Source organism: Urtica dioica, chromosome 7 (assembly GCF_054948205.1).
Source record: "Urtica dioica subsp. dioica isolate 48M chromosome 7, U.dioica_male_clone48M_v1_H2, whole genome shotgun sequence".
NCBI classification, from domain to species: Eukaryota; Viridiplantae; Streptophyta; class Magnoliopsida; order Rosales; family Urticaceae; genus Urtica; species Urtica dioica.
In genome coordinates this window covers 21,791,353-21,800,158 of record NC_142762.1, presented here as the reverse complement: position 1 = coordinate 21,800,158, position 8,806 = coordinate 21,791,353, and the positions used below count along the sequence as shown (strand labels likewise).

Genomic DNA, 8,806 nt, shown 5'->3' with positions numbered 1-8,806 from the left:
CACACAACAAAAAGTTGATTTCCGATCACATCTGTACAACAGCCTTAACAGCCTTACCTACTCGTAAACTGGTTCTATATTAAAATATGATTATGAAGCAAGGACCCACTTTGCTTGAGAAATGATTCGACCCATTTGGTTCTTCAGGAAATACAACCCTCACATTGAATGATGCAACACCATATGAATGATCTATGTTCAACTATGTCTAAGGGATAAAAAAAATAGAGCTTAATCACGGGTACAGACCAAAAAAAATCCAAAGGATCCTAAGGTTGTGTTTGGTAGTTAACTCAAAAAGTTTTTTGTTTTCTGTTTTTTAATTTTTGTAGTTGTATTGAAAAACTGTTTTGTAGTTGTTTTCAAAAAGATGTTTGGTACAGTTTTCATTTTTGTTTTTGAGAAAGTGAAAAAACTGAAAAAAGTGTTTGGTATAGTTTTCATTTTTGTTTTTGAAAGAATGAAAAGAGAAGATGAGGAGAAAGATGAGAGAAGAGAAGAAATTTTTTTTCAAAAACACATTTTATTTGTTTTCAGTTTTCTTTACTTTTTTCCAAAACAACTTCAAAATTTTTTGAAATTTTTTTCCAAAAACACCTAACCAAACATGTTTTCAATTTTGGTTTTCAATTTTTTCAACCCAAAAACTAGAAAACAGTTTTTGAGTGAAGAAACAAACATAACCTTATCATTTTGGAACCATACCATGACATAATAAACAAAACATTGAAATGCTAAGGAATATAAATTCACAAGGAAATATAAAAACACAAACAGAATCTGAAACTATCATTACCCCAGAAAATATCTGAAACAAAATTGTAAGACACAAACAGGGATTTGAGTTTGAGAGCAGAAATAAGAAATGGTGAAAACTCAAACAAATAGAGGACTAAACATAACCATTTCAGAAAGAATCTAGTCCAAGCCTACACCTTGATGGCATACTTTCTCATAGGAAAGTACATCTCCCTCTTCTTCTCTCGTTCGGTTTTCAAAGACGCCTGCGGTTTTTTATCAATAAATTACAAACCGACCAAAATCAAAAGTCTAATGTGTTATAACAATGAAATCGAAATCTACCTGGTGCTTGGTGAGCCTTCTGCGGATGGCTCTGGTCTTCTTGGGACGGAGATCAAGAGGCAACAGCTTCTTCTTCTTGTAAGCCTCTCTGAGTGCGGTTTTCTGCTTCTGCGATATCACCGTCAGAACTCGCGCGATCGAGAGTCTCACCACTTTGCTGCAAAAACAAGCACACAAACACTAGGTCATGGAAAAAAAAAACAACAAATCACAGCCAAAAACAGTTGGGAAGTTTTACGGATATTTCGTACATCTTGGAGAGCTTGTTCGGAGCTCCGCCGGTGACCTTGGCGACGCGGAGGAGGGAGAGCTCGGCTTTGAGGTCCTTCAGCTGCCCCAAAAGGTCGGCCTTCGACTTCAGCCTGAGCTCGTGAACCTTGATTCTTGCTGCCACAAACACAGAACGAAAAATGATTGAGTTTTCAGATGGTTTTTCAATGGACATTCGTCGATGGAGATTCAGGAACGGTGGTTACCCATTGTTTCCGAACGACGACGGCTCAGTAGATGGCTTGTTTGAAACCCTAAAATGCTAACATGAAGAAAGTATTTTATTTTGTGTTTTTAGGAAAATGGGACATGGGCTTAACTGGACCTTCTATTTTATGGGCCCATTCATTCGTCTATTACTCATTTCCCTTTTATTATTCTTGCTCTCCTTTTTATTTTTCAATTTTATTTTCTCGTATATGATCCGCATTTTTTCATAGATACCCCTCCTAACTGAGAAATAGTGATTGAAACGTTCATATGTATCAAATATTGACCCCTCAAGAATTGTGAATTTCAGGGTCAAATACACATTGAGCAGACAACCTCCTCCTTTAACAACACAGGTGACGATAAACATGACAGCATGAGCTCGAGATTAATAAAAGGAAAAAAGATACTGTCCAAAATAAAGAAATGAAGCAAAACCAACAGTAGAAATCTAAACAAAAAGAATACACTTGGGGCAATTTGGTCAGAACCTAAGATTACCATTTTTTTTTTAAATAGTAAAAGTTTCATTTTATCAAACAAATAATCTATGGGTCGAAATAAATTATATTAAATAGTTGCTAGAAGATTGTCTAGTTGCAACAGATAATTCTACAATAAATATGTTATAAATAAATTAAAAATTGTAAAATTTATTACAACGAGTTGTTCTTTTCCTTTTTTACTCTTTTGTATTATTTTAAAACTATCGTCTACTATAGACTGATCGGAGCATATCGTGTCACCTAAATATAAACTACTCACCTAAGATTCGTAAACAAAAAAAAAATATAACTACAAGAATTTGACAAAAACTCTCGCAACAAATAAAATTTTACATGAAAAGGGAGAAGATGCTACATTGGATAGTCTATGAAATCTATCACACTCTTCATAAGTGACAGAGACTCTTTTGTCCTTTTATGCTATGTTTTCCCTCTAGGTCTTTTTCCAGTGGTGTTCTTGAGTGGGTAAGAAAAATCTTTCAGGTGGGGTTTACAAAAAAAAATGGATGGAAGGTGAGAGTTTAAGTACGGGGGAGAAGGTTTAGAGGGGGAATGACGTTGTAACTTTGACGGTGTCTTTCATGGCCAACAATCTGGTTATTTCAAAGAAGGTAGATGCTGATGGGGAAAGAGAGGAACCGCTGCTGGTGGCCAAAAAAAATTCTTGCAGCAAAGACGGTGGGGCGAGAAGAGTTCATGATAATTTTTGGGGGATCTAGAGATGTAGGAAGCCATGGTTTGTAAAGGAAATAAAACAAGGTATTCTACAGATCCGGTTCAACGAGCGTGAAGACAAAGAAAGAGTCCTTGGAGGTCGTCTATGGACCTTAAAAGGACCTCAACTCATTCTACAGGATTGGTCGGCACATTTAACGATAGAAATTATGAAATTTCTTTTAGCGTCTCTCTATTCTGGGTAAAGCTCTACGGCCTTCCGTCGAGATTCTTGAACCTGGCAAGTGCCAAAGAACTGGCTGGAATGTTTGGTCGTTTCTCTAGTTTTTTCGAGAGCTATGGTGAAGTCTTGATGATGAAGGTCGAGGTCGATACACTTGAGGCTCTTCGTACAGGCTTCTTCTTGGACCGTGATAAACTTCATCCGCTTTGGATCCAAGACAAATATGATAATCTGGGTCGTATGTGTCATAAATGCGGAGTTTTGGATCACAAAGAGGAAAAGCACTCTCTGACTAAGAGGGTAACGTCACGGCTTCTCATTCTTCGGAGGTTAATATGTATGTGGATGGATAAGAATGCAATCCAGGAGGCGCTGATTAGAAGAGGAAATTTTTTTAGGCTATCATGTGGGTGACTTAGCTGGAAAATGGAGGGATATGCGAGACTGGATGCTATCGAAAGATCTCCGACCCGTTAAAGGAATCCATTTTGTGGATGTGCTAAGGCGAGGCCCTCCAAGGTTTGAGAGGTCTTGTATGGTGGTGGAACCTCAACGGGTATCTCCACATGGTGCAGTTGGACGGGAGCTGGAGGCCTACGAAGGGAATAAACAAGGTGGGCATATGTGGAAAGGATGAAGGATTTGCAAACGTTGGCTGGCTTGCATGTTGTGACCCTGATTTTGTTAGAGGATGTCGGGAAGGTAAAAGAGCTACATGACCTTGTGGAGAGTGTGCGCCACGCAGATGTTGGGTCTCTCACTATTGTTGGGTCGTCGCCCACCAAGGCCCAAGTGGTTAATCTGAAGGAGATGGCCTCTGGCGTGTCCCAGAAAATATTAGATGAGCCTGGTTTAGGTTGTGGGTTTAAAAGAGGCCAGGCTTGGCAAGAGGAATCAAATGGGACTGATCATTAGTTATTTGTGCCGAACCACAGAGGAGCCATAGTGGATCCAATCGATCTTCAGATGGGGTCCCTATTACGGGGAATAATATGGTGGCAGAGAGTGTCTTGCCTGGGAATGCTGGTGAGGAAATCGCTGGCCTTGCCAACAATCTGGAACTTGCTTTTTATGTGGGACATGACCAAAGAGAGCCAAAAACTGTGAGGAAGATAGTATAGAGTAGGAAGTGTATGGTCGGGGTTGGAAGTGCCATTGTGAAAGGGGAAAGAATGATGGATGTGGTACTTCAGGTGCGAGTGGGACGAAAAACATTGTTGAAACGATTGAGGAGGAGGGTCTTTTTATGCCATTACCCCCTAATGTTAGTCATCTCTTGGAATTGTCGGGGTCTCAACGAAGACATCGCGACGAAGGCCCTTCGAGGGCTCGTGAGGAAGGGAAAGACCAAGCGTACTTCTTCTATTAGAGACGATTATGTGTGCTGGAAAAATGCAAGTGTTGAGAAGTATATTGGGGTTTTGGGGTAGGATGGAACTTTCGGCGAAAGGTTTATTAGGTGGATTTTGTTTATGGTGGAAGTGGGGTTTGAGGATAGACATTTGAAATGCAATGAAGAATGTTATTTGGGCGGTAGTGAGAGGAGACTCTCGAAATGATGTTTGAGATTTGTTCGGGGAGGATGCACAAACAACTTGATTGGGTGGTGGTTAGTGGAGAGTGGATTCGCAAGTTCAACTGTCGGGAATCCGAGTCCTCCTGAGGCATGAGTCGGATCACTCGCCGATCATGTTAGATTGTTTTCTACATTATGAGAAGATAGCTTGGCCCTTTAGGTACTATGACGCATGGTCCGATGACCCCGAGTGTAAAGAGGTGGTTGAGCTTACGTGGAACCATATCGACATCGATGTCAAAGAGGCTTTAGAAAGGAGGTCCGCTAATGTCCGCATAGATCTTAGAAAGTGGCAAGTGGTGAGATGGGAAGCTACGACGGGGGAGATTGTAGACTTGTGAGGCCGAGTTATTGAAAATTCAAAACAGTGTAATTTTGGCATCCAATATTCGGATAGAGAAGGAGCTCAAGAGAGAAGTTAAGGAGCTTGGAAGCCTAGTGGATAGAGTATGGAGACAAAAATCACGTGAGACGTGGCTTAAAGAGGGGGACACGAACGCTTAATTGTTCCACACAGCGGCCATAGTGCGTCAAAAGCATAATAACATTGGTGGTAAGAGTAGTGAGCATGGGGAGTGGCTAGAGGGGAGGGCCAAGTGGGGAACTATCTTTGGAGGAGGTATGAAGAACTTTTCAAGTCTTCCGGGGCTGATTTCTCGGTGGATTTAGAAGGGCTGATTTCCCCGGTTTTGAATGACAGCGACAATGTGGAAATAGTCCGAGTATTGAGTGAGAATGATGTCAAAGACATGGTGTGGAGGATGGATGTGTTAAGGCACCGGGTCCGTATGGTTTTCCAAGTTTTTTTTTACCGAAATCATTGGGAGATCATTAGAAAGTCCTTGGTGAAGTTTGTGCAAGATTTCTTCTCAGTCGGGAAACTCGAGGAGTCGGCAAGTTTTGCTAATGTGGTATTGATCCCAAAAATCGAAGGTACAAATTCCTTTGAAAAGTTTAGACTGATTAGTCTATATAATTTTAACTTCAAGCTTACTACGAAGATTATTACAACTAGATTAATGAAACATTTGGATAAGATTATATCTTTGTTCCAATCGGCCTTCGTCCCCGATCGATGGATTGCCGAGAATACAATTCTTGTGGGGGAGGTCGTGGGTAAAATGAAGAGAAAGCAAGGTCGGGAGAGTGATATGGGCATCAAAATCGATATGAGTAAAGTGTACAATAGGATAGAATGGCCTTTCCTTCTAAATGTTCTCACCCGATTTGGCATGTCTGAAAAGGTAATAAGTCTGAATGGTGCCCCTTTAGACAAGATTAAACTCGAGCATAGTCTACGACAAGGGGACCCTCTTTTCTCGTACCTCTTCATCGTTGGAACGGAAGTTCTTAGCCGATTGTTGAAAAGAGAAGAGGAAAAAGGGAATATTAACGGGATTGCTATCGGAATTTCAGTTCTGGAGACCTCACATTTGATGTAGCCGATGATACGCTTCTATTTTTTTTGTTCTTCCTTACTTGAAGTCAAAAGAGTTTGGAGGGTTCTTGAGAAGTAATAAAGATGGTTGGGAAAAAGGGTTAATACCATTAAGTTCGGGCTTATTTTCGTGTTGAATTGTAAATGGAGGCACAAAAAGAGAATTCAACGGTGGCTTCAAAGGAATGAATGTTCCAAGGACATCTCATATCTTGGGAACCCGTTGTTTGTGGGAAGGAATAAGTTGGCGAGTTTTTCTCAAGAAGAAAGATCAAGATAAGTTGGAAGGTTCGATGGCAAAAGTTATATGTCTAAAGTCAGGAGAACAACGATGGTGAGATATGTGGTTCAATCTATCCCTAAGTACGCTATGTCAATCTTTCGATTCCCTAAAGTTTTACGTTGGGGTCTAGATAAAGTTGCTTGGAGATTCTGGTGGCTTGGGAACAATTCGAGACAGAAGTTCATCGCATTAGTGGGCTAGGATAAGCTGTGCACGCCGAGAGTCAATGAGGGCCTAGGGTAACGACGGTTCGAGATGACAAATATGGTTATGATGGACAAACTGGGATGGAACATGGCTACGTACTTGAATCTATTATGGGTCAGATTATTGAAGCTCAAGTACTGTAGGAGGAGTGATTTCTTTCACGAGGTCAAAACCACGAAATTTAGTGGGTGGATGGATATTATCTCGGTCCGTGAGTTTATATAACATAATTCCTGCTTCATAGTGGGGTATGGCACGAGAATTAGAGTTTTTTAGGATAGTTGGTGTTGTTGGTCGTTCTCAGAAAACCCAAAATATTGAATACAACGCGACTGGCGTTGGATTTCAAAACCGAAAGCCCAACGGGCAGGGTCACAAAAAAGTCCGTCGAGGTCCAAAAAGAGCAAAAAGCCCATACAAAACAAGCCTAAACCGAGCCCACGCTTGCACACATCACATCGCTGTAGCGACCACACGCGACGCGCAAAGCGATGGCACGTCGCGCCCATGTGAAGAGCTGTGACTCTCGCGGATGCCTCAATAAAAACCCGTGCGTACATCACAATAAAGAGGCATGCGTGTCGCGCGATCTATTCGGCGCATCACGCACACCATCTAGTGCGAGCACTCCGATGTCACACCCTTCAAGCTTATTTTATCTTCTTCTTACTCTCAGGTCTCCACGACGAACGAAGAACGTTCTTGAAATAGAGGAGTGACACTCGTGACTTTCGAGTATCTCTCACTTGGCGGATGCGGCAACTTGGTACGGCTTTGAGTCGAACTGTCCAAAGCTTTAAATAGTTGTTCAATTTGCTGCGATAATATTTTGGCGCTAGAAGGAGGGAACTTCCCGACTTAAACGGCCCGAAATTTCTTCCAATCATCTTATTCTTTTCTTCTGAAAACTTGATTTTCTCACACTTGAGAAAATAAGAGCAATTTTTTGGTAATAAAAACCCCTATATATAATCATGCGGAAGAATTAATTACGCTATCTTAAGCTAATTAATATTTAAAACAAGATCTAGTTTTACGAGTTTGTACTATAAAGTTGGAGAAGCAATCAAGCAACCGATAAACATAAAGATTGAGTTCTAGAGAGACTTATGGGTTGGGCTCACGAACCGAATTCTTCAAGCCTTGTAAAATCTGTCTTCATTCTTGAACGTTCGTCGATGAAGAGGACTTCTAGATCAGCTTCGAGTCATCGATGATGACACCGCAGTCTTCTGAAACGTAATCTCCGAGACAAATAGGACAACTGAGTGGGCAGCTTTTCTGTATCTCACTTTGATCTCGAAACAATGGTGTTTCGGTTCTCACCGTGTTTATGGGATTGGAATCACAGAATTCTGAGGGGAAGGGAGGAGGCAAAAATTTCGACCACCCCTAGGATAGGTTGGACGAATTTTCCTCTATTTTTTGGATGATCTTTGGTCAACCCTAGACACACTATTTATAGTGGTAGAGTGGAGAGGTTTTAGGAAACCCTAGTCTCCAATTAAAGATCAACCGTTAGATCTTTATTTCATGGATTTAAATGTCATCGAAATTCTCCGATTTTCGCCAGCGGTGTCGTTTTCGCTGGAAAAACGGCCGACGAACTCTTTAAAGTCGTTTTTCCATGTTATGTCGTTCGACTTTCTCCGAAAACGACGTGTCGGTTGTCCATATTATGTCGTTTTCGGATTGAAGCTATAAACTCAAATTTTGTAAAAAAAAATGGTGGTGAAGAAGCAGGAGAAAAAAAGAAGAAGAAGAAGAAGATGAAAGAAGAGAGAGGATAGAGACGAAGAGAGAGACAAGGGAGAGAGGAGAGAGAGAGAGAGTCTTTTACTTTGTTTTATTCTTTTTTATGTTTAAAACTCAAAACTAAATAATATAATAAAGCCAATATTCACAACTATATTTGAGTCTTTCAAGATATCTCTTTCGGCAAAACACATCTTTTTCCTTTGGATATATAGAATAACTTAACCAATATGTTTAAAAAGAGTACATGTACTTTTATTTTATTTTAGTCTTTTTTAATTTATTTGTGTGTGAATATTCAATATTGTGAGAGGGTAACATTGGAAGTTGGTACCATGACATTGAAATTGTCATGAATCATATCAATAGAAGATTATATAAATACACATATACATCAATACAATATTAGATAAAAAATAATTTAAAAGGAAATTTCAATATGAAAGTGTATATATATACTAGAAAAAGAAACATAAATACTATTACATATAAGTCTATATATTAAATATTATTATAGCTTATAATTTAAACATCATGTAAATTACAACGTCAAAAATTAAAAGATGTATCTGTGTATGTA

The 8,806-nt window shown here is 39.8% G+C and overlaps 1 protein-coding gene across 1 annotated transcript; it reads right to left on the bottom strand.

Moving 5' to 3' along the window:
• Positions 1-762: 762 nt before the first annotated feature.
• Positions 763-1,713, bottom strand: LOC149390397 (large ribosomal subunit protein uL29). The gene is made up of 4 exons (XM_089621179.1): positions 1,560-1,713; positions 1,335-1,470; positions 1,084-1,240; positions 763-1,004 (listed from the first exon to the last, which is right to left on the bottom strand). The coding sequence occupies exons 1-4, from the start codon at positions 1,561-1,563 to the stop codon at positions 930-932; spliced, it is 372 nt and encodes a 123-aa protein (XP_089477305.1). The 5' UTR covers positions 1,564-1,713; the 3' UTR covers positions 763-929.
• Between the last annotated feature and the right edge of the window lie 7,093 nt (positions 1,714-8,806).

Excerpts from the sequence above, each read along its gene's own strand:
- LOC149390397 (XM_089621179.1), bottom strand. Across the intron at positions 1,241-1,334 it reads CCGAACAAGCTCTCCAAGAT|CAAAGTGGTGAGACTCTCGA; the intron begins GTACGAAATATC and ends TTGTTTTTGCAG. Across the intron at positions 1,005-1,083 it reads GAAGGCTCACCAAGCACCAG|GCGTCTTTGAAAACCGAACG; the intron begins GTAGATTTCGAT and ends AAAAAACCGCAG.